Source organism: Pseudochaenichthys georgianus, chromosome 10 (genome assembly GCF_902827115.2).
Source record: "Pseudochaenichthys georgianus chromosome 10, fPseGeo1.2, whole genome shotgun sequence".
Taxonomy (NCBI): Eukaryota; Metazoa; Chordata; class Actinopteri; order Perciformes; family Channichthyidae; genus Pseudochaenichthys; species Pseudochaenichthys georgianus.
This window is the reverse complement of record NC_047512.1, coordinates 20,883,466-20,909,927: the sequence shown is the minus strand read 5'-3', so window position 1 is coordinate 20,909,927 and position 26,462 is coordinate 20,883,466. Positions and strand designations below refer to the sequence as shown.

Sequence of the window (26,462 nt, the reverse complement as noted above, 5' to 3'; positions counted from 1 at the left end):
GTCGACCGTGAGCACTGTAGACAACTTTTATTAGTTGTCTACAGTGTTGTGAGGAAAGTAATGCAGCATCAGTAATGTTCAGCCTTCAGATGTGTGCAAAGTGTTCTGGAAACATAATCATTGTTTAGATACAATTTATTTTAGTTATACCAATTTGGGAAATTGTTTTTGGCACTTGAGCAGGTAAAACATATTCACGGTTGGAAAAGAAAGATGCAGTTAGTGTGGTTTACGTTAGCAACACATGCATTTTGAACAGTGCTGTGCAATGTCTTAAGTAGAACCAGGATCCTGCACTTTCTAGGAGAGGGATTTATAAGACCTTCAAAGCGCTGAATCATTGTAGGGAGTCAATCAAACGTTTGTCGCTTTTAAACATGCATATGTGTTGTCCATGAAGATAACCATTTCATTGATTATATATATATGTGTTTGTTTTTTCTTTTTCGACCTTGAGCACTGTAGACAACTTTTATTACATTACTCATTACATTTTCTTTTATTTACACATGTTCTCTTTCGTAAAACTTATACACAGAATCTGGTATTAAATAACATGTTGAATGGCAAAGTATTTGAGTTTTACCAAATAAAATGAGTATTTTTTTAAAGATTTTCTGAAATAAAAATTATTTCTACCATAGATCAGAGCTTTAGTGTGGTATTTGCTGTAATTTATGTTCAGCTTTTTGACTCTAAGCGACGCTGTTGGTCAGTAAATGAAATCCTGTTAAATGTCGTCATTCAGTCCATCCCTAAGCAGACTATACAGTGGAGAAGGCTCTCTGTGTTTTGTCGAGGTTTAGGGTTTAAAGTGCGGAGGACGTGATTAACCACCAACACACGGATATATCGACACTAGTTTTACCGTCTTATCCACTGGTTACAGATTTTTTTATTCTGTGTTGCCGTGATGGCATTACGGGGATCTCTCACCTTCATATGCGCAAGACTGCCATTGTTTTATGGATTTCGAGGGCAAATAGGACTGCTTATGTTGCTGCTTCACACGGTTAATATGGTAGGTGCGCAGATTCGTTATTCTATTCCAGAGGAGATGAAGAAAGGCTCTGTTATCGGTAATGTAGCACAGGATCTCGGGTTGGATCTGAAGAGGCTTCGTTCTGGGCGGGCCCGTATCGTGACCGGAGAAAACATCCACTACACCGAGCTGAAGACGGACAAAGGGATTCTAGTCGTGAAAGAGAGAATAGACCGAGAGGAGCTTTGTGGAGACGAAACGCCGTGTAGCTTCAGCTTTGAGGTGATTTTAGAAAATCCAATGGAACTGCACAGAGTAACTGTTGAGGTTTTAGATATCAATGATCACGCTCCCAGCTTTCCAAATAGAGATAAGCCTATCTGTTTTGAAGTAAGTGAATTGGCTTCTGCGGGAGTACAGTTTCCACTGCAGGGTGCAGAGGATCTAGATGTGGGGAAAAACTCGTTGCAAGATTATATTTTATCACCAAACGATAATTTTATTTTGAAGAAACATGCAAATCCAGATGGAAGTAAATATGTTGAAATGGTGATGCAGAAGCCTTTAGACAGAGAGCTACATCCCCATCTGTCTTTAAAACTGATCGCAGTTGATGGAGGAACTCCCCAGAGATCCGGTACAGTAAATATAGATGTCACTGTGTTAGATGCAAACGACAATATTCCGGTTTTTAACCAATCAGTGTATAAAGCATCTGTGATGGAAAACACAATGAAAGGCACGATCATTATCTCAGTAAATGCCACAGACGCGGACAGTGGTTCAAATGGACATATTACTTACAGTTTGTCCAAGACTAAAGGAAGTGCAGCAAATTTATTCAGTGTTGATGAAAACACCGGCATAGTTTCTGTGTCTGGGCAGATAGATTATGAAAAAGACAGAAAATACGAAGTGAGGGTAGAGGCAAAGGATCAGGGTGGTTTAACAGGAACAAGTAAAATTATATTTGATGTTCTAGATGTTAACGACAATTCCCCTGTTATAAATATTATGTCTTTTTCAAGCCCCGTTTCTGAGGATGCCCTTCCTGGTACAACAATTGCCATTTTAAACATAAAAGATCCAGACTCTGAAAGAAATGGGCAAATAAAATGTTCAATAGATGGTAAACTTCCCTTTAAGATAGAATCTTCTCTAACAAATTATTACAATTTGATCTCAGATCAACACTTTGATAGAGAATCTGTCTCCGAGTATAATATAACAATAACAGCCACTGATATGGGCTCTCCCCCACTTTCTAGCTCAACACAATTACATCTTAAAATATCTGATGTAAATGATAACGCACCTTTGTTTAATAAAAATAGTTACTCCGCTTACATAACAGAGAACAATTCACCTGGAGCGACTATATTTGCTGTCAGCGCACGGGACTCTGATTGGAACCAAAACGCCAGAGTCTCTTATCTTTTAGCGGAAACACAAGTCAGTGGAAGTCCAGTTTCTACTTATGTGTCTTTGAACTCTGAAACTGGAGTTCTTAGTGCACTTCGTTCTTTTGATTATGAGCAAATTAAACAACTTCAGCTGGTAGTTAAAGCTCAGGACGGAGGCTCTCCTCCACTCAGTAGCAACGTGACTGTGAAAATACTGATCCAGGACCAGAACGACAACCCTCCTCAGGTCCTGTACCCAGTCCAGACTGGTGGCTCTCTGGTGGCTGAGATGGTGCCTCGTTCAGCAGATGTGGGCTATCTGGTCACTAAAGTGGTGGCTGTTGATGTGGACTCTGGACAGAATGCCTGGCTCTCCTATAAACTGCAGAAAGCCACAGACAGGGCGCTGTTTGAAGTGGGCTTACAGAATGGAGAAATAAGGACTATCCGCCAGGTGACTGATAAAGATGCTGTGAAACAAAGACTGTCTGTTATAGTGGAGGACAACGGGCAGCCCTCTCGTTCAGCTGCAGTCATTGTTAACGTGGTGGTGGCTGACAGCTTCCCGGAAGTGCTGTCTGAGTTCACTGACTTTACACAGGACAAGGAGTACAATGACAACCTGACTTTTTACTTAGTGCTGGCTCTGGCTGTAGTGTCCTTCCTCTTCATCACGTGTTTAGTGGTTATTATATCAGTGAAGATCTACAGGTGGAGACAGTCTCGCATCATGTGTCACTCCAATCTCCCTGTGATTCCTTATTATCCTCCACGTTACTCAGACACTTTGGGGACAGGGACTCTCCAACACGTGTACAACTACGAGGTGTGCAGGACGACTGACTCCAGAAAGAGTGACTGTAAGTTCGGCGGAGCCGGTAGTCAGAACGTGCTGATAATGGACCCCAGTTCTACAGGGACGATGCAGCGGATACAGAGTGAAAAGAGCATCCTGGATGAACCTGACTCTCCTCTAGAGGTGAGGTGCAATTTGCAAAGTATTTTTCGTTTTTAATATTATTTTTCTGGATTATCCTTACGTATTTGGATACAGTTTACCTGAAAACAAGTGCAAGCGTTCCGTGTCAGCACCATAGTGGACAGCTCCTCTTTCTGTGAGAAACCTTTCTGTATCGTTGACCTTGAACGTTCTTCATAACCTTTACTTTGAAATGACATCTCATATACATGATCAATTGCCTTATTATTAATAATAATAATAATAATAATAATAATGGTTATGATATTTATAATTATAATAGTGGGCAAGTGTCTCAGCATTGCCAAATATAAGACGACATTCCCTATCAGGGTATTGAAATAATCATTAGTGGTGTTGTTATTTATTCATTTATTTATTTGTTTGTTTAAAGTCAGAAGCATATACCATTATACATCGAGATGCATCCAAACGCTTATTGTATACTATTTAAAGTGTTCCTAATATTTTGCCACCACGTAAATTACCGTGGATGGGCTCTGAGCGCCGCTGTTGACACGTCACTGACTTACTGTCCAAATCAGCAGTGCCGTGGTCCACCCCTTTATCTCCCTTCAGTGTTTTACAGCTTAGAGAGAAGACGGTGTGTCCTGTGAGGATTTAAAGAGCAGCATTTGTGTCGTGAACATTTCCTGCTGAAAACAGAGTTACTATTCAATTCCTGGATTTATTTACATCAGTTTTGCATTGAAAGGGATTTCTGCGTCTGTACCTCTGGATCTATGATGGCTTGTTTGTGGATACCCGCGCGCAGAGGCCGATGGCAAGCACTGTTTGTGACTCTTTGTCTTTTCGAGCTGAGCTCAGTAGCTGGACAGGCTCGGTACTCCGTACCGGAGGAGCAGGCAGAAGGCTCTTTTGTTGGAAACATCGCTAGAGATTTAGGTTTGGATGTGGCGAGGCTCATATCAGGTAAAGCTCGCATTATTACAAAAGGAAGCCGACAGTACGTTGATTTAAACCGAGACAAAGGCACGCTTGTTATTAAAGAGCGGATCGACCGAGAAGAGCTGTGTGGAAAGTCGACGCCCTGTAGCTTCAGTTTCGAGCTCATTTTAGAAAACCCAATCCAGCTTTACCGTGTAACAGTGGAGGTGATAGATATAAATGATAACAGCCCGTCTTTTCCTAAGGATGAAATCAATTTAAATATCGTGGAAAGTGTTACATCAGGGACTCGCTTCTCACTTGAGAGTGCATATGACCAAGATGTGGGAATTCATGATATTCAAAAATACGTGCTTAAATCTTCAGATAATTTCAAATTGGAAGTTCAAAGCCAGTCTCATGGGGGAAATCTGGTCGAAATTGTTTTACAAACCCCGTTGGACCGGGAGAAAGAGGAGACTCACGATCTCGTGCTGATTGCTTCAGATGGAGGGGAGCCGCACAGATCAGGGACAGTGCGCATTCACATCACTGTGCTGGATGCTAACGATAATGCGCCAGTGTGCAGCCAGCCTGTTTATAAAGCAGAAGTCAAGGAAAACTCTCCTACAGGAACAGTGGTTACCTCTGTGAGTGCAACTGATGCAGATAAAGGAGTGTATGGTGAAGTATCTTATTCCATTGCTAATGTTGCCAGAGAGGTGAAGCAGCTTTTTGAAGTAAATGTTAAAACTGGAGATATTAAAGTTGCAGGTAATCTTGATTTTGAAAAATCTAAGACCTTTCAATTAAACGTTAAGGCTAGTGATCATGGTGGACATTCAGATACTTGTAATGTTATTGTTCAAATAATTGACGAGAATGACAACATCCCTACAATTCAGCTGATGTCATTTTCGAACTCTATATCTGAGGATTCTCCTCCAGGTACAACTATAGCTGTTATTAATGTTGATGATGAAGACTCTGATGGTAACGGTGTTGTAAAGTGCTCCATCAACTCTGACATACCTTTCAAAATTGAGTCCTCATTAACAGGATATTATACTATAGTAACCGAAGACTACTTAGACAGAGAAAGTATTCCGGAGTATAATATCACCATCACCGTCTCTGACCAAGGCTCCCCGCCTCTGACCAGCAGTAAAAACATAAATGTAAAGATTTCTGACGTGAATGACAGCCCGCCCAGATTTGACCAATCAGAATATAGTAAGAATATACCGGAGAATAACTCTCCGGGGTTTTCTGTGTTCACTCTGAGTGCTAGTGATTCAGACTGGGGTCAAAACGCTCGAGTTTCTTACTTTCTAGAGGAGAAAGAGATTAATGGGGCGGCTGTGACTTCCTTTGTGTCAGTCAATTCAGAAAATGGTGTCATTCATGCAGTGAGGTCTTTTGATTATGAGCAGATCAAGTGGTTTGAATTTAACGTAACTGCTCGCGATGCTGGATCCCCTCCTCTGAGTTCAGTGGCCACAGTTAAAATACTGATCCAGGACCAGAACGACAACCCTCCTCAGGTCCTGTACCCAGTCCAGACTGGTGGCTCTCTGGTGGCTGAGATGGTGCCTCGTTCAGCAGATGTGGGCTATCTGGTCACTAAAGTGGTGGCTGTTGATGTGGACTCTGGACAGAATGCCTGGCTCTCCTATAAACTGCAGAAAGCCACAGACAGGGCGCTGTTTGAAGTGGGCTTACAGAATGGAGAAATAAGGACTATCCGCCAGGTGACTGATAAAGATGCTGTGAAACAAAGACTGTCTGTTATAGTGGAGGACAACGGGCAGCCCTCTCGTTCAGCTGCAGTCATTGTTAACGTGGTGGTGGCTGACAGCTTCCCGGAAGTGCTGTCTGAGTTCACTGACTTTACACAGGACAAGGAGTACAATGACAACCTGACTTTTTACTTAGTGCTGGCTCTGGCTGTAGTGTCCTTCCTCTTCATCACGTGTTTAGTGGTTATTCTATCAGTGAAGATCTACAGGTGGAGACGTGAGCAAGTGTTTCACTCCAATCTCCCTGTGATTCCTTATTATCCTCCACGTTACTCAGACACTTTGGGGACAGGGACTCTCCAACACGTGTACAACTACGAGGTGTGCAGGACGACTGACTCCAGAAAGAGTGACATGAAATATATGCAACCGATGAGTCAAAGTTTAGTCAGTGTGGATGGAGCTGGGACTGATACACCGCAGTTGGACCAGCAGCTGTCAAGCAACCAATCTCAAATGTCAACTTTGGTGAGTATAATATTTAATGGTACATGGTTTTGTTTTTTTCGTTGCCTTTCTCTTTTTCATTTTACATCAGTAGTTGGGGCAAATTACACACACAGCTGCTAGTAGCGTCTTGGTGTCACTGGCCATGGTCCTAAAACCTTCGATGGATTCGTTGTGAAATAAATTCCTAAACAACGCCATATTTTTTTTTTTGTTAAATTGTCAAACACGATACCGACCCAATAAGGGAAATCGACATACAATTAACCACAGTCTTGTCTTGTTTGCGACAGGCATTTCTACATATTGAGATTAACCTTTTTTATTATGTATTCTGTTCCGTATAGGTAATCACTGATTTTTCACCATATTGCCCCAGTTATGATATTAACGGTAATAATTACATTAGAACTCCCGTGATGTCAGTATCATCATAAACCGAAATTACTTGTGTGAACATTGCTCAGTGTACAATCGTAATATGTATTTACACCTATGTGGTAACCGTGACTGAGGTTACCATATATGTAAAGCGACTGACAACACCACCTCCTGCTAAGGGGCAGGAGGAACCCGTGGACCCTAAATGTAAGTGTATGTCGTGGACCGATTTGAAAGCGTCCCTTAATAGGTTCAATTACGACAGAGGCATGAATTCCAAAAATATAATGCAGATTTATTTAACAAGTATTGTAAACTGTTTAAAATGTCAATTCATGCAAAGTGTTAAAAAGGCAAATATAATTCAACACGTATAAGTTACCCTCCTCAGATGGGCAGGCCCGGTCCGCTGGGTTGCAGTGCCTGCTAATCGTGAGGGACAAAAAGAAGAAAAGCCACACACCAAAACAACGAAAGCATGCGATATTCAAACCACAATCTCTATAAAAATAATAACAGTGAGATATTTGGCATACAGAAAAGAAAGTGTCACACCGTGCAGTCCCACACTGAAGGCAGGCAGCGTTCCACCCGGGCCCAGGCCTACGCCGCAGAGGAAGAGGAGCGCAACCTAAGACACAAACAATAAAATGATTATATTGCCATAAACTGCACATGAAGAAAATGAACAAGAAAATATAAGAAAAACACTATAGGACAGCCTGGTGCTTTTGAAAAGGAAACAAACATAACATGTAGTTGCCAGCCTCGTTCACCAACTCAATATAAAATGAAAGAGTTTTCAGAGTTATTTTCCAACTCAGCTCAATCCTCCCGGGGAAATGGTCACTTAATATCCCGTGTTGCTGGGCCGGTTGTGTGCATTAAACTCTGTAAAACACATAGGTTGCTTAAAACACAATTAAAAACGTCTGTTTAAAACGCCGTTTAAAAGCAAATTGCTCGTAACAGAGCCAGTCTCGTGCCTGTCGGGAGAATTTACGTCCGTCAACGGTAAAATCTCGTCTTGCACTCGCACAAATAAAACCTAAACTAAATTAGCCACTTGCATAAGTTAATTTAAAATACCATAAAACCACCTTAAAACTGTTATTCCTATCTTTGTGAGAGGGAGAAGACCAGTGACCGTGCAGCAAAGAGAGACCTTCTTGATCTGACCGCATACTTTGTATGGCTTCCTGTTTACCCGGTCACCGGTCATGTGACCGCATCAGGTGACACCGTCAGGTGACAATGACGTCAGATTCCCACACCTATTTCATGAGAGAATCCAATTAATACTTAAAACTAGAATATAACGTAGCCCATAAGCTGTTTGAATAGTGTTCACACCATACACATTACCGTGGATGGGCTCTGAGCGCCGCTGTTGATTCATCACTGACTTACTGTCCAAATAAGCAGTGCAGTGGTCCACCCCTTTATCTCCCTTCAGTGTTTTACAGCTTAGAGAGAAGACGATGTGTCCTCTGAGGATTTAAAGAGCAGCATTTGTCGTGAGCAATTCCTGCTGAAAACATCGTTTTTCGATTTATGGATTTATTTACATCAGTTTTGCATTGAAAGGGATTTCGGCGTCTGTACCTCTGGATTTATGATGGCTTGTTTGTGGATACCCGCGCGCAGAGGCCGATGGCAAGCACTGTTTGTGACTCTTTGTCTTTTCGAGCTGAGCTCAGTAGCTGGACAGGCTCGGTACTCCGTACCGGAGGAGCAGGCAGAAGGCTCTTTTGTTGGAAACATCGCTAGAGATTTAGGTTTGGATGTGGCGAGGCTCATATCAGGTAAAGCTCGTATTATTACAAAAGGAAGCCGACAGTACGTTGATTTAAACCGAGACAAAGGCACCCTTGTTATTAAAGAGCGAATCGATCGAGAAGAGCTATGTAGAAAGTCGACGCCCTGTAGCTTCAGTTTCGAGCTCATTTTAGAAAACCCAATCCAGCTTTACCGTGTAACAGTGGAGGTGATAGACATAAATGATAACAGCCCGTCTTTTCCTAAGGATGAAATACATTTAAAAATAGTGGAAAGCGTTACATCAGGGACTCGCTTTTCTTTGGTGAGCGCTGATGATCCGGATGTGGGAATCAATGATATTCAAAAGTACATGCTTAAACCCTCAGATAATTTCAAACTGGAAGTGCAGATCCAGCCTGATGGAGAAAAACAGATCGAAATTGTTTTACAAACCCCGTTGGACCGGGAGAAAGAGGAGACTCACGATCTCGTGCTGATTGCTTCAGATGGAGGGGAGCCGCACAGATCAGGGACAGTGCGCATTCACATCACTGTGCTGGATGCTAACGATAATGCGCCAGTGTGCAGCCAGCCTGTTTATAAAGCAGAAGTCAAGGAAAACTCTCCGACAGGAACAGTGGTTACCTCTGTGAGTGCAACTGACGCAGATAAAGGAGTGTATGGTGAAGTATCTTATTACATAGCTAATATTGCCAGAGAGGCGACAAATATTTTTGAAGTAAACATCAAAACTGGAGAAATTAAAGTTGCAGGTAATCTGGATTTTGAAGAATCTAAGACCTTTCAATTAAAAATACAGGCTAGTGATCACGGGGGACATTCAGATACGTGCAGAGTTATTATTCAAATAATTGACGAGAATGACAACATCCCTACAATTCAGCTGATGTCATTTTCTAACTCTATATCTGAGGATTCTCCTCCAGGTACAACTATAGCTGTTATGAATGTTGATGATGAAGACTCTGATGGTAACGGTGTTGTAAAATGCTCCATCAACTCTGACATACCTTTCAAAATTGAGTCCTCATTAACAGGATATTACACTATAGTAACCGAAGACTACTTAGACAGAGAAAGTATTCCTGAGTACAATATCACCATCACCGTCTCTGACCAAGGCTCCCCGCCTCTGACCAGCAGTAAAAACATAAATGTAAAGATTTCTGACGTGAATGACAGCCCGCCCAGATTTGACCAATCAGAATATAGTAAGAATATACCGGAGAATAACACTCCGGGGTTTTCTGTGTTCACTCTGAGTGCTAGTGATTCAGACTGGGGTCAAAACGCTCGAGTTTCTTACTTTCTAGAGGAGAAAGAGATTAATGGGGCGGCTGTGACTTCCTTTGTGTCAGTCAATTCAGAAAATGGTGTCATTCATGCAGTGAGGTCTTTTGATTATGAGCAGATCAAGTGGTTTGAATTTAACGTAACTGCTCGCGATGCTGGATCCCCTCCTCTGAGTTCAGTGGCCACAGTTAAAATACTGATCCAGGACCAGAACGACAACCCTCCTCAGGTCCTGTACCCAGTCCAGACTGGTGGCTCTCTGGTGGCTGAGATGGTGCCTCGTTCAGCAGATGTGGGCTATCTGGTCACTAAAGTGGTGGCTGTTGATGTGGACTCTGGACAGAATGCCTGGCTCTCCTATAAACTGCAGAAAGCCACAGACAGGGCGCTGTTTGAAGTGGGCTTACAGAATGGAGAAATAAGGACTATCCGCCAGGTGACTGATAAAGATGCTGTGAAACAAAGACTGTCTGTTATAGTGGAGGACAACGGGCAGCCCTCTCGTTCAGCTGCAGTCATTGTTAACGTGGTGGTGGCTGACAGCTTCCCGGAAGTGCTGTCTGAGTTCACTGACTTTACACAGGACAAGGAGTACAATGACAACCTGACTTTTTACTTAGTGCTGGCTCTGGCTGTAGTGTCCTTCCTCTTCATCACGTGTTTGGTGGTTATTATATCAGTGAAGATCTACAGGTGGAGACAGTCTCGCATCATGTGTCACTCCAATCTCCCTGTGATTCCTTATTATCCTCCACGTTACTCAGACACTTTGGGGACAGGGACTCTCCAACACGTGTACAACTACGAGGTGTGCAGGACGACTGACTCCAGAAAGAGTGACTGTAAGTTCGGCGGAGCAGGTAGTCAGAACGTGCTGATAATGGACCCCAGTTCTACAGGGACGATGCAGCGGATGCAGAGTGAAAAGAGCATCCTGGATGAACCTGACTCTCCTTTAGAGGTGAGGTGCAATATAAAGGTTTTTATTTTTATTTTGATCTTGTACTGAACTGAGTTTGCAATATATCGCTTGTTTCAATCTAATACACACTTTCCATTTAATTCTGGTTGAACCTGACTCTCCTTTAGAGGTTTCTATTAATCAAGCAATTGTTTATAAATTGCAAGAAAGGTTTACTTTCAGTACCATCCTTGATGGACAGCTTCTCGCAGTATAGAGCCATTAAGTGGAAACAGTGTCAGTAAATGCTCACTGAAAAAGGTGTTCTCTGGTGCCGATACGTTTGACTAACATGTCATTAAATATTTAGTTTTATATAGTAGTATAAAACTAAATAGTTGTATTTCTTCAAATAAAAAAGACTTATTGTCTTTCCGAATAAATGCAAAGGTTTGCTTTTGTGGAGGCAGACAGCAGCAATACTATGGCAATAGAGTTTCCACTTAACATTACATTACATTACATTGCATTTAGCTGACGCTGTTATCCAAAGCGACTTACAATAAGTACATTCGACCAGGAAGACACAACATGTCTCAAGCAGTATTTTTGCTCTTCCACTTTATATTTTCCTGTCAGTGCATGTATTATTTTCAGTTGTAACCGTTATAAATGCACTCAAAACATGAATCATATACAAACAACGTTTTCTGGCCGCTCAACACTCAACTTTTATTGAAAGAGACATGTATTTCCTTTTTGTTTTTGTTACCTCACTTGTTATCTTCACTTCGCACTCTAAGGGCCGCTGTTGGTCTTCAAAAAACATGTGAAGGGTTAGAAATGCAGCTACACCTCCAGTGCTCCTCAGTGTTCCGCTGAGAGCAGGAAATACGGTCTTTATTCTCACCAATGTTTTTTCTCCTAATGTATGCGTTGTCACACAGTGGATTATAATCACATCGACAGAAGGACGATACAGGGGAATAGGTCGGCTTTTTGCAACATACTCTCATGTGGAGTAGTTTGGATGTATTCGTGAATATGGCTTTTATCAGCAGTAAACCCGTGATGACAGGGAAAGTACGGGCCTTCATTCTCGTTTTTCTCTTTGAAACGACAGTCTGTCAGATCCGCTACTCTGTCCCCGAGGAGATGAGAAAGGGCTCATACGTAGGCAATATTGCTGAAGATTTGGGTATCGACGCTAAAGGACTTGTTTCAGGCGGTGGTCGAATTGTTAGCGGCGATAGCAGCGAATACATCAGGCTGGATGCAGACAAAGGGATTCTTGTCGTGGGAGAAAGGATAGATAGAGAGCAGCTCTGCGGGCAGACAGCGCCCTGTAGCCTGAATATTGAAATGATTATGATGAATCCAATGCAACTTCATAGCGTTTTAGTGGAAGTGTTGGATGTTAATGATAATGCACCCGTGTTTCATGAGAAAGAAGTGCATGTAGAAATTGTCGAATCTGCTCTTCCGGGAACAGAAATATTACAAGAGAGTGCCACGGACCCTGATGTTGGCATAAACGCTTTACACAACTATACGTTACACCCAACAACACATTTTAATATTAAGGTTCTGTCCAGCCAAAATGGTCACAAATATGCACAGCTGTATCTTTCCAGTGCTTTAGACCGCGAGAAAGATGAAAATATGCTTCTTACGCTAACTGCTGTTGACGGAGGAGAACCTCAAAGATCAGGGTCATTAAAAATACACATTACTGTCCGAGACACAAATGACAATGCTCCCGTTTTTACGCAATCAATTTTCAAATCGTCTGTTAATGAAAATGTTCCAAAAGGAACCTTAGTGGTGAGTTTGAGCGCAACAGATGCAGATGAAGGGATAAATGGTCGTGTTACATACCATTTTAATCGCATGTCTAGTAATGTTGCTGAACTATTTAATCTGGATGAAAACAGCGGAGATTTAACTGTAAATGGCATGATTGATTATGAAGATAATCAAATCTATGAGATTGGTGTGCAAGCAAAAGATCAAGGAGGACAAAGCACATCAACAAATGTAATTATTGAGGTGACGGATGTAAACGATAATATGCCTTTGATAACATTAACCTCGTCTTCTAGTGCCATCGCAGAGGATTCTCCTAGTGGGACTACTGTTGCTATCATAAACGTAAAAGACCTAGATTCAGGCAAAAATGGTAAAGTAGACTGTTCAGTAAACGGCAACATCCCATTCACAATCCACTCATCTCTAAAGAATTATTATACTTTGGTAACAAATGGTGTTCTTGACAGAGAGCGTAATCCTGATTATAATATAACTTTCACGGCAATGGATGAAGGTAACCCCCCACTCTCGACTAACAAGACAATACAACTTCGAATATCCGACGTAAATGATAATGCCCCCATATTTATGAGTTATTATGAAGCTTATATCATAGAGAATAACTCTCCAGGGTTATCTGTGTTTTCCGTAAAAGCACACGACTCTGACTCAGGCCAAAACGCACGACTGTCTTACCTGCTTATTGATACTCAATTAAACGGTAACCCCATATCCACCTACATATCTGTTAACGCGGAAAGTGGAGTTATACAAGCAGTTCGATCATTTGACTGAGCAAATTAAAACTCTTGATATTTTTGTAAAAGGGCAGGATGGGGGTTCCCCACCTTTAAGCAGTAATGCCACAGTTAAAATAAATATTCAAGACCAGAACGACAACCCTCCTCAGGTCCTATCCCCAGTCCAGACTGGTGGCTCTCTGGTGGCTGAGATGGTGCCTCGTTCAGCAGATGTGGGCTATCTGGTCACTAAAGTGGTGGCTGTTGATGTGGACTCTGGACAGAATGCCTGGCTCTCCTATAAACTGCAGAAAGCCACAGACAGGGCGCTGTTTGAAGTGGGCTTACAGAATGGAGAAATAAGGACTATCCGCCAGGTGACTGATAAAGATGCTGTGAAACAAAGACTGTCTGTTATAGTGGAGGACAACGGGCAGCCCTCTCGTTCAGCTGCAGTCATTGTTAACGTGGTGGTGGCTGACAGCTTCCCGGAAGTGCTGTCTGAGTTCACTGACTTTACACAGGACAAGGAGTACAATGACAACCTGACTTTTTACTTAGTGCTGGCTCTGGCTGTAGTGTCCTTCCTCTTCATCACGTGTTTAGTGATTATTATATCAGTGAAGATCTACAGGTGGAGACGCGAGCAAGTGTTTCACTCCAATCTCCCTGTGATTCCTTATTATCCTCCACGTTACTCAGACACTTTGGGGACAGGGACTCTCCAACACGTGTACAACTACGAGGTGTGCAGGACAACTGACTCCAGAAAAAGTGACATGAAATATATGCAATCGATGAGTCAAAGTTTAGTCAGTGTGGATGGAGCTGGGACTGATACCCCGCAGTTGGACCAGCAGCTGTCAAGCAACCAATCTCAAATGTCAACTTTGGTGAGTATAATATTTAATGGTACATCCTTTTTTTTTTTTTTCGTTGCCTTTCTCTTTTTACATCAGTAGTTGGGGGAAATTGCACACACACAGCTGCTAGTAGCGTCTTGGTGTCACTGGCCATGGTCCTAAAACCTTCGATGGATTCGTTGTGAAATAAATTCCTAAACAACGCCATTTTATTTTTTTCTTAAATTGTCAAACACGATACCGACCCAATAAGGGAAATCGACATACAATTAACCACAGTCTTGTCTTGTTTGCGACAGGCATTTCTACATATTGAGATTAACCTTTTTTATTCTGTATTCTGTTCCATAGGTAGGCCTAATCACTGATTTTTCACCATATTGCCCCAGTTATGATATTAACGGTAATAATTACATTAGAACTCCCGTGATGTCAGTATCATCATAAACCGAAATTACTTGTGTGAACATTGCTCAGTGTACAATCGTAATATTTATTTACACCTATGTGGTAACCGTGACTGAGGTTACCATATATGTAAAGCGACTGACAACACCACCTCCTGCTAAGGGGCAGGAGGAACCCGTGGACCCTAAATGTATGTCGTGGACCGATTTGTAAGCTTCCCTTAATAGGTTCAATTACGACAGAGGCATGAATTCCAAAAATATAATGCAGCTTTATTTAACAAGTATTGGAAACTGTTTAAAATGTAAATTAATGTAAAGTGTTAACAAGGCAACTATAATTCAACACGTATAAGTTACCCTCTTCAGTTGGGCAGGCCTGGTCCGCTGCGTTGCAGTGCCTGCTAATCGTGAGGGACAAAAACAAGAAAAGCCACACATCAAAACAACGAAAGCATGCAATATCACCACAATCTCTATAAAATAATAACAGTGAGATATTTAGCAAACAGAAAAGAAAGTGCACCGTGCAGTCCCACACTGAAGACAGGCAGCGTTCCACCCGGGCCCAGGCCTACGCCGCAGAGACCTAAGACACAAACAAGAAGATGAACAAGAAAATACAAAAAACACTATAGGACAGTGGCTGGCCTGGACCTTTTGAAAAGGAAACAAACATAACATATAGTTGCCAGCCTCATTCACCAACTCAATATAAAATGAAAGAGTTAAAAACAAGGCATTTTCAGAGTTATTTTCCAACTCAGCTCAATCCTCCCGGCGAAATGGTCACTGAATATCCCGTGTTGCTGGGCCGGTTGTGTGCATTAAACTCTGTAAAACACATAGGTTGCTTAAAACACAATTAAAAAGTATGTTTAAAACGCCGTTTAAAAGCAAATTGCTCGTAACAGAGCCAGTCTCGTGCCTGTCGGGAGAGTTTCCCTCCGTCAACGGTAAAATCTCGTCTTGCACTCTCCCAAATAAAACCTAAACTAAATTAGCCACTTGCATAAGTTAATTTAAAAGACCATAAAACCACCTTAAAACTGTTATTCCTATCTTTGTGAGAGGGAGAAGACCAGTGACCGTGCAGCAAAGAGAGACTTTCTTGATCTGACGGCAAACTTTGTATGGCTTCCTGTTTACCCGGTCACCGGTCATGTGACCGCATCAGGTGACACCGTCAGGTGACAATGACGTCAGATTCCCACACCTATTTCATGAGAGAATCCAATTAATACTTAAAACTAGAATATAACGTAGCCCATAAGCTGTTTGAATAGTGTTCATACCATACACATTACCGTGGATGGGCTCTGAGCGCCGCTGTTGATTCATCACTGACTTACTGTCCAAATAAGCAGTGCAGTGGTCCACCCCTTTATCTCCCTTCAGTGTTTTACAGCTTAGAGAGAAGACGGTGTGTCCTGTGAGGATTTAAAGAGCAGCATTTGTCGTGAGCATTTCCTGCTGAAAACATCGTTTTTCAATTTATGGATTTATTTACATCAGTTTTGCATTGGAAGGGATTTCGGCGTCTGTACGTCTGGATTTATGATGGCTTGTTTGTGGATACCCGCGCGCAGAGGCCGATGGCAAACACTGTTTGTGACTCTTTGTCTTTTCGAGCTGAGCTCAGTAGCTGGACAGGCTCGGTACTCCGTACCGGAGGAGCAGGCAGAAGGATCTTTTGTTGGAAACATCGCTAGAGATTTAGGTTTGGATGTGACGAGGCTCATATCAGGTAAAGCTCGCATTATTACCAAAGGAAGCCGACAGTACGTTGATTTAAACCGAGACAAAGGCAGCCTTGTTATTAAAGAGCGGATCGATCGAGAAGAGCTGTGTAGAAAGACGACGCCCTGTAGCTTCAGTTTCGAGCTCATTTTAGAAAACCCAATCCAGCTTTACCGTGTAACAGTGGAGGTGATAGACATAAATGATAACAGTCCGTCTTTTCCTAAGGATGAAATACATTTAAAAATAGTAGAAAGCGTTACATCAGGGACTCGCTTTTCTTTGGTGAGCGCTGATGATCCGGATGTGGGAATCAATGATATTCAAAAGTACATGCTTAAACCCTCAGATCATTTCAAACTGGAAGTGCAGATCCAGCCTGATGGAGAAAAACAGATCGAAATGGTTTTACAAACCCCGTTAGACCGGGAGAAAGAGGAGACTCACGATCTCGTGCTGATTGCTTCAGATGGAGGGGAGCCGCACAGATCAGGGACAGTGCGCATTCACATCACTGTGCTGGATGCTAACGATAATGCGCCAGTGTGCAGCCAGCCTGTTTATAAAGCAGAAGTCAAGGAAAACTCTCCGACAGGAACAGTGGTTACCTCTGTGAGTGCAACTGATGCAGACAAAGGAGTCAATGGTGAAGTATCTTATTCCATAGCTAATGTTGCCAGAGAGGCGAAAAATATTTTTGAAGTAAACGTCAAAACTGGAGAAATTAAAGTTGCAGGTAATCTGGATTTTGAAGAATCAAAGACCTTTCAATTAAAAATACAGGCTAGTGATCATGGTGGATATTCAGATACGTGCAAAGTTATTATTCAAATAATTGACGAGAATGACAACATCCCTACAATTCAGCTGATGTCATTTTCGAACTCTATATCTGAGGATTCTCCTCCAGGTACAACTATAGCTGTTATTAATGTTGATGATGAAGACTCTGATGGTAACGGTGTTGTAAAATGCTCCATCAACTCTGACATACCTTTCAAAATGGAGTCCTCATTAACAGGATATTATACTATAGTAACTGAAGACTACTTAGACAGAGAAAGTATTCCTGAGTACAATATCACCATCACCGTCTCTGACCAAGGCTCCCCGCCTCTGACCAGCAGTAAAAACATAAATGTAAAAGTTTCTGACGTGAATGACAGCCCGCCCAGATTTGACCAATCAGAATATAGTAAGAATATACCAGAGAATAACTCTCCGGGGTTTTCTGTGTTCACTCTGAGTGCTAGTGATTCAGACTGGGGTCAAAACGCTCGAGTTTCTTACTTTCTGGAGGAGAAAGAGATTAATGGGGCGGCTGTGACTTCCTTAGTGTCAGTCAATTCAGAAAATGGTGTCATTCATGCAGTGAGGTCTTTTGATTATGAGCAGATCAAGTGGTTTGAATTTAACGTAACTGCTCGCGATGCTGGATCCCCTCCTCTGAGTTCAGTGGCCACAGTTAAAATACTGATCCAGGACCAGAACGACAACCCTCCTCAGGTCCTGTACCCAGTCCAGACTGGTGGCTCTCTGGTGGCTGAGATGGTGCCTCGTTCAGCAGATGTGGGCTATCTGGTCACTAAAGTGGTGGCTGTTGATGTGGACTCTGGACAGAATGCCTGGCTCTCCTATAAACTGCAGAAAGCCACAGACAGGGCGCTGTTTGAAGTGGGCTTACAGAATGGAGAAATAAGGACTATCCGCCAGGTGACTGATAAAGATGCTGTGAAACAAAGACTGTCTGTTATAGTGGAGGACAACGGGCAGCCCTCTCGTTCAGCTGCAGTCATTGTTAACGTGGTGGTGGCTGACAGCTTCCCGGAAGTGCTGTCTGAGTTCACTGACTTTACACAGGACAAGGAGTACAATGACAACCTGACTTTTTACTTAGTGCTGGCTCTGGCTGTAGTGTCCTTCCTCTTCATCACGTGTTTAGTGGTTATTATATCAGTGAAGATCTACAGGTGGAGACAGTCTCGCATCATGTGTCACTCCAATCTCCCTGTGATTCCTTATTATCCTCCACGTTACTCAGACACTTTGGGGACAGGGACTCTCCAACACGTGTACAACTACGAGGTGTGCAGGACGACTGACTCCAGAAAGAGTGACTGTAAGTTCGGCGGAGCCGGTAGTCAGAACGTGCTGATAATGGACCCCAGTTCTACAGGGACGATGCAGCGGATACAGAGTGAAAAGAGCATCCTGGATGAACCTGACTCTCCTCTAGAGGTTAGTTAAATAAGTAAGCATATCTTATGTGTTCTTGTATCTCTTTCTGTGCTTAGTTGCAATATTTGGGAACTGAAGCACGCCATTTCGGTGTTTTCAGAACCATGGACAGATCCCACCGCCCGAATACTGAATAAGTGTTGGCTGTCATATTATTCCACATGCATCGTATTTTGTCTTCAATTCCTTGTGTGTTTAAGTGAACAGAAAACTCCCTTAAAGCTTCGATTGCTTAATCACTTTTTTTCATTTATACAGACCTTGCTAATAGCACATATTTTATAGCTTTCGTTAGAAAAACCTAGTTTATGTAGTTTTAAACACCTCAAGTTCATGTCAAAGGTTCCCTCTATTACATTATAGTTATATTGTATAATATTTAATTTACAATATTGGTAATTAGGTATGTCGTTATCTACACTTATATTAGAGTCAGTAATAGTTTTGGAGAAGTATTGTTCAGTATTTGATTGGCTGGCTGTTTTTGTTTTAAGATATTTAAATTAATTGTCGTTCATATTGAGCAGACGGAACACGTTTTTTATCGATGGCTTGTTGTTCTCATAATTTACATCAAAAAAAAATATTTTTATAAAAATCAGTGACATCATTATTCTCACATGGTATTGCATTACTTGTATCTGCATGAAAAGACAGCAATGTTGGCTGTTTTACACTTCAATAATTTCAGTACCTTCGACAGCGACTTTTCTGGACTCAGAATTTCCCCCTCCATTAATTTATTTGACATCATTTGATTATAGTAGTCATTCCAATCAATTGTATTTGTATTTATTTTGGATTCAGATGCAGTTTAAATTTTCTTGAACATAGTTCTATTTCTAAAGATTCAAACAAATGAGAGAAATCATGGCCATAAACACGTTTTATGTGGCCATTTATGTTACTTGTTACCTTATTCAAGTCAACGTGTCGGACGTGTAATTAGCTAAAGCTTTGTTGTTTATTGATATCAGACAATGATACTACAGATTATTCAATTATTAATTAAATATTTCGTTTTGTTATTGCATTCATTTGTATAGTACTGTATCATGTCTGTATCATCTTTTGTTTCATTTGTATTTTCTTTGGTTTTACACGCTCGAAATAAATAAATAAACTAAACTAAACTAAACTAAAACATTTCCAATAAGTCTGCTGGGCAGATTGGTTGATGTTGGTTTGCTGCAGTTTTCCATGGTGGACTCTAAGGGCCGCTGTTGACCAGAGTGTGCACGGCTGAGAGTAGGTCTAGCAGCACCTCCCATGTAACATCATCATAAAGAAGAGAGAACACGACGGCAAGACAACTGACTCGGGATGTGTTGAATATCAAAAAACTCACGACGATATTTGAGACGTATCTATTTACTGTGTGGATTGTATAGCTGTGAAATTGTCGTTTGACATTGAAGTGGATTGTATTTTGTTGGATATTTAACCGGACTGTGGGATTTTGCTGAAAAAAACCAAGGATTGAACAATGAAAGGACAAGCGCTGTTGTTCATCTCCCTCCTTTCGCTCGGCTCGGTTATCGGGCAGGTGAGCTACACAATACCGGAGGAAATGGCAAAAGGCTCTTTAGTAGGCAACATAGTAAAAGATTTAGGTTTGGAAAGCACACGTTTGACTTCTGGTAAAGCTCGAATTTATACCCGAGACAGCGATGAGTACGTTGAGCTGAACAGAGAAAGAGGAGTCCTCCTCGTCAAACAGAGAATAGACAGAGAGGCTCTCTGCAGACAGACGACGCCTTGTGCTTTACATTTTCAGATTATTTTGGAGAATCCTATGGAGTTTTACAGTGTGACAGTCCAGATTACAGATGTCAATGATAATGCACCCACCTTTGAAAAAAGCGAAAAGAAATTCAAAATTAGCGAGTCAGCAATCACCGGAGCAAAATTCGTGCTAGAAAGAGCTGTTGATCTTGATGTTGGACTTAATGATCTTCAAAGATACGAATTAAAACCAAATGATCATTTTACTCTGAAAATCCACAATAACGCAGATGGGAATAAACACGTCGAGATGGTGCTACAGAAGCCTTTAGACAGAGAGAAACAAGAGCAGATATCTCTTGTGTTAACGGCTGTAGACGGAGGAGAGCCGCAGATGTCAGGGACAATGCTGATTGTTATTACAGTTTTAGACGTCAATGATAATGCCCCCGTTTTTACACGGCCCACATACAAGTCTGCAGTTACTGAAAACTCACCTAAAGGCACAGTCGTTGCCACTGTCACAGCTTCAGATGCAGATCACGGTGCTAATTGTAAAATAACATATTCAATCACAAATACATTAGACGATGTCAGGAAAATATTTGAGGTAAATGAACAAAACGGTGAAGTTTTATTAATTGGAAATATTGACTTTGAAGATTCACGGAACTATCAAATAAATCTGCTTGCTAGTGACGAGGGTGGACTCACAGATTCGTGCAAATTATTTGTTGATGTACAAGACATGAATGACAACGAGCCTGAAATTAACATAATGTCGAAGTCAAATGTGATATCAGAAGATGCCGAACTCAATACAGTCGTTACAATGATAAATATTGAGGACTTAGACTCCGGAGAAAACGGTAACGTGAAATGCTTAATCAACGAAAATATACCTTTCGCTCTAAAGAAATCTACAAATAATTTCTATAGTTTAGTGACAGATAGTGTTTTAGACAGAGAGATAGCTTCTCAGTATAATATAACAGTGACCTGCTCAGATGAAGGAGTGCCCTCCCTCTCCAGCAGCGTCACTCTCACCTTGCAGATCTCTGATGTGAATGATAACGCTCCTGTCTTTGAGAGCAGCTCATATGAGGCCTACATTGTAGAAAACAACACACCAGGCCTCTCTGTGTTCACAGTGAGAGCCAGAGACGCTGACTGGAACCAGAATGCCCGTGTTTCTTACATCCTGGAGGACTCCTCTGTTAACGGAGTGGCAGTCTCCTCATATGTGTCTGTTAGTGCTGATAGTGGAGTCATCCATGCAGTGCGCTCTTTTGACTACGAGCAGATCAAAGACTTCCACTTCCGGGTCAAAGCTCAGGATGGAGGCTCTCCTCCACTCAGTAGCAACGTGACTGTGAAAATACTGATCCAGGACCAGAACGACAACCCTCCTCAGGTCCTGTACCCAGTCCAGACTGGTGGCTCTCTGGTGGCTGAGATGGTGCCTCGTTCAGCAGATGTGGGCTATCTGGTCACTAAAGTGGTGGCTGTTGATGTGGACTCTGGACAGAATGCCTGGCTCTCCTATAAACTGCAGAAAGCCACAGACAGGGCGCTGTTTGAAGTGGGCTTACAGAATGGAGAAATAAGGACTATCCGCCAGGTGACTGATAAAGATGCTGTGAAACAAAGACTGTCTGTTATAGTGGAGGACAACGGGCAGCCCTCTCGTTCAGCTGCAGTCATTGTTAACGTGGTGGTGGCTGACAGCTTCCCGGAAGTGCTGTCTGAGTTCACTGACTTTACACAGGACAAGGAGTACAATGACAACCTGACTTTTTACTTAGTGCTGGCTCTGGCTGTAGTGTCCTTCCTCTTCATCACGTGTTTAGTGGTTATTATATCAGTGAAGATCTACAGGTGGAGACAGTCTCGCATCATGTGTCACTCCAATCTCCCTGTGATTCCATATTATCCTCCACGTTACTCAGACACTTTGGGGACAGGGACTCTCCAACACGTGTACAACTACGAGGTGTGCAGGACGACTGACTCCAGAAAGAGTGACTGTAAGTTCGGCGGAGCAGGTAGTCAGAACGTGCTGATAATGGACCCCAGTTCTACAGGGACGATGCAGCGGATACAGAGTGAAAAGAGCATCCTGGATGAACCTGACTCTCCTCTAGAGGTTAGCCTGCTTTAATACCGTTTCAGTAATGTATTATTTAAATGTCATTAATTGCACTATTTTCCCTTTGAGTAACAAACAAATGCTCGTACCACCTTATTTGCAATGTTGCCCTCAGTGACTGACAATTTGGGATTCACATGATTATTCCCCAAAATAAATGCCCTATATTTACATCTTCAACCCATGTCCTTGAAGGAAACAATGCGTTATGTTGTGGTTTTATAATATCATTAATAATAATACAATTTCCATAATCAGCAGTAACATTAGTAGCTGTAGTTGTAATTGTATTGTTTAGATATATATTTCATCCCTGAAGCATCACATACAGTATGATAGATGTTTCGTGATAGACAAGATATCAGTCCTTTATTTTGCATCCTTCATATTCAAATATATTATTGTACTATCATAATCGGTACACATGATGCATTTTGACGAAAAAACGTTATGTTGTTGTTTGTTAAATCAAAGAGAAAACTGAAGTACATTCATTGCAGTTAGATTTCTAGATTGATCGCAGTGTGTTCTCCTGAGCTGAATTGTAGTCGGTGTTCTGCAGTTTTCTAATATGGACTCTTAGGGCCGCTGTTGACCAGCGTGTTGGTGGTAACAGCACGTTGTATCAGCACCTCCCATGTAGCAGCGTCACAGTACAAAGAGATCACGACGGGCAAACACGGAGGATTCCGTTTTGGAGATATTTTTTGGAAATATAAAAGGAGAGATTTTTATCTGCAAGCCTTTAGTTTTAAATGATTGGGATATGCTGCTTTTCTTTTGAGCTTTGACATTGGAATCTGAGGATATCTGTGTTTTGGATGTAAGCACCGTGGAGTCTCTTGGTGGAAAAAAACGGATTGAACAATGAATCGGCAAGTACTGCTGTTTATCTCTCTCCTTTCCCTCGAATCTGTTTTCGGGCAGGTCAGCTATACTGTTCCGGAGGAAATGGCGAAAGGCTCTTTAGTCGGCAATATAGTGCAAGATTTGGGTTTAGATATCAAACGTTTGCTATCAGGCAAAGCTAAAATCTATACGAGGAATAGCGGCGAGTACATCGAGCTGAACAGAGAAAGAGGAGTCCTCCTCGTGAAACAGAGAATCGACAGAGAGGTGCTGTGTACAGAGACCGCACTTTGCGCTTTACATTTTCAGATTATTTTGGAGAATCCTATGGAGTTTTACAGTGTTACTGTACAGATAACAGATATCAATGATAACGCACCAACCTTTGAAAAAAATGAAATTGCGTTTAAAATAAGTGAGTCCGCGGTGATCGGGGCAAAATTCGTTCTTGAAAGGGCTGAAGATCTCGATGTTGGGATTAATGGTGTTCAAAACTACGAATTAAAACCAACTGATAATTTTTCTCTAAAACTGGACAGTAACACAGATGGAAATAAACACGTCGAGATGGTGCTACAGAAGCCTTTAGACAGAGAGAAACAAGAGCAGATATCTCTTGTGTTAACGGCTGTAGACGGAGGAGAGCCGCAGCTGTCAGGGACAATGCTGATTGTTATTACAGTTTTAGACGCTAATGATAATGCCCCCGTTTTTACACAGCCCACATACAAGTCTGCAGTTACTGAAAACTCACCTAAAGGCACAGTCGTTGCCACTGTCACAGCTTCAGATGCAGATCACGGTTCTAATGGTAGAATAACTTATTCAATCACAAATACATTAGGAAATATCAGGAAAGTATTTGCGTTGAATAAAGAAAACGGCGAAGTGTCATTGATTGGAAATATTGACTTTGAAAAGTCAAGACACTTTCAAATAAATGTACGTGCTAGTGACGAGGGAGGACTCACAGATTCTTGTAAAATAATTATCGATGTGCAAGATGTAAATGACAACAAGCCTGAAATTAACATCATGTCAAAGTCAAATGTGATATCAGAGGATGCCGAACTCAATACAGTCGTTACAATGATAAATATTGAGGACATAGACTCTGGAGAAAACGGAAACGTAAAATGTGTGATCTGTGAAAATGTGCCATTCACTTTGAAAACATCTACAGATAATTTCTATAGTTTAGTTACAGATAGTGAGTTAGACAGAGAGATAGCTTCTCAGTATAATATAACAGTGACCTGCTCTGATGAGGGAGTGCCCTCCCTCTCCAGCAGCGTCACTCTCAGCTTACAGATCTCTGATGTGAATGATAACGCGCCTGTCTTTGAGAGCAGCTCATATGAGGCCTACATTGTAGAAAACAACACACCAGGCCTCTCTGTATTCACAGTGAGAGCCAGAGACGCTGACTGGAACCAGAATGCCCGTGTTTCTTACATCCTGGAGGACTCCTCTGTTAACGGAGTGCCAGTCTCCTCTTATGTGTCCGTTAGTGCTGATAGTGGAGTCATCCATGCAGTGCGCTCTTTTGACTATGAGCAGATCAAAGACTTCCACTTCCGGGTCAAAGCTCAGGATGGAGGCTCTCCTCCACTGAGTAGCAACGTGACTGTGAAAATACTGATCCAGGACCAGAACGACAACCCTCCTCAGGTCCTGTACCCAGTCCAGACTGGTGGCTCTCTGGTGGCTGAGATGGTGCCTCGTTCAGCAGATGTGGGCTATCTGGTCACTAAAGTGGTGGCTGTTGATGTGGACTCTGGACAGAATGCCTGGCTCTCCTATAAACTGCAGAAAGCCACAGACAGGGCGCTGTTTGAAGTGGGCTTACAGAATGGAGAAATAAGGACTATCCGCCAGGTGACTGATAAAGATGCTGTGAAACAAAGACTGTCTGTTATAGTGGAGGACAACGGGCAGCCCTCTCGTTCAGCTACAGTCATTGTTAACGTGGTGGTGGCTGACAGCTTCCCGGAAGTGCTGTCTGAGTTCACTGACTTTACACAGGACAAGGAGTACAATGACAACCTGACTTTTTACTTAGTGCTGGCTCTGGCTGTAGTGTCCTTCCTCTTCATCACGTGTTTAGTGGTTATTATATCAGTGAAGATCTACAGGTGGAGACAGTCTCGCATCATGTGTCACTCCAATCTCCCTGTGATTCCTTATTATCCTCCACGTTACTCAGACACTTTGGGGACAGGGACTCTCCAACACGTGTACAACTACGAGGTGTGCAGGACGACTGACTCCAGAAAAAGTGACTGTAAGTTCGGCGGAGCAGGTAGTCAGAACGTGCTGATAATGGACCCCAGTTCTACAGGGACGATGCAGCGGATGCAGAGTGAAAAGAGCATCCTGGATGAACCTGACTCTCCTTTAGAGGTGAGGTGCAATTTGCAAAGTATTTACTTCTTGAATATTGTTTCTTCGAATAAATAGTATTTGGTTACAGTTTATTTCTGAGAACAAGTGCAAGCGGTCAGTTTCACCACCATATGTTGGACAGCTCCTCTTTTAGTGAAAAAGCTTTCTGTTCCGAAGACCTTTAACTTCCTTAAATGTCACCTTTTATACAAATCAATTGCCTATAATAATAACAATAATAATAATAAAAATAATAATAATAATAATAATAATAATAATAATAACAGCAACATTGGGAACGTCTCTCAGCATTTCCAAAAATAAATTGCCCTTACCAGTTAGGTTGTTGGAATCATCATTTGTTGTGTTGTTGTTATTATTATGTTTGTGTTATTGAGGTCTAAAGTCAGAAGCTATCCCATTATACATCGATATGCATCCAAACGCTTGTATATTAAAAGTGTTCCTATTTAAACCACCACAAACATTACCGTGGACGGGCTCTGAGCGCCGCTGTTGATACGTCACTGACTTACTGTCCAAATAAGCAGTTCCGTGGTCCACCCCTTTATCTCCATTCATTGTTTTGCAGCTTAGAGAGAAGACCGTGTGTCCTGTGAGGATTTAAAGAGCAGCATTTGTCGTGAGCATTTCCTGCTGAAAACATCGTTTTTTATTTATGGATTTATTCACATCAGTTTT

General features: G+C 41.9%; 2 protein-coding genes across 2 annotated transcripts in view; both read left to right on the top strand.

The window, feature by feature from the left end:
* The window catches only part of LOC117453601 (cadherin-related tumor suppressor-like), a 221,288-nt gene that overhangs the window by 75,526 nt on the left and 119,300 nt on the right, over window positions 1–26,462 (top strand).
* LOC117453900 (protocadherin Fat 4-like) lies at window positions 765–26,388 on the top strand. Its single transcript, XM_071204678.1, has 9 exons — window positions 765–3,364; window positions 4,183–5,026; window positions 5,201–6,519; window positions 8,351–10,915; window positions 13,497–14,297; window positions 16,088–18,652; window positions 20,139–22,523; window positions 23,394–25,778; window positions 26,353–26,388. Exons 1-9 carry the CDS (start codon window positions 914–916, stop codon window positions 26,386–26,388), a joined length of 15,351 nt encoding a protein of 5,116 aa, XP_071060779.1. The 5' UTR covers window positions 765–913.

What these genes read in the sequence shown, in the direction of transcription:
- LOC117453900 (XM_071204678.1), top strand. Translation starts at nt 914, where the DNA reads ATGGCATTACGGGGATCTCTCACCTTCATATGCGCAAGACTGCCATTG. An exon ending in AATCTCAAATGTCAACTTTG is followed by an intron (nt 14,298 to 16,087) that starts GTGAGTATAATA and finishes TTTACAGCTTAG; the next exon opens with AGAGAAGACGGTGTGTCCTG. An exon ending in AACCTGACTCTCCTCTAGAG is followed by an intron (nt 22,524 to 23,393) that starts GTTAGCCTGCTT and finishes ACGGATTGAACA; the next exon opens with ATGAATCGGCAAGTACTGCT.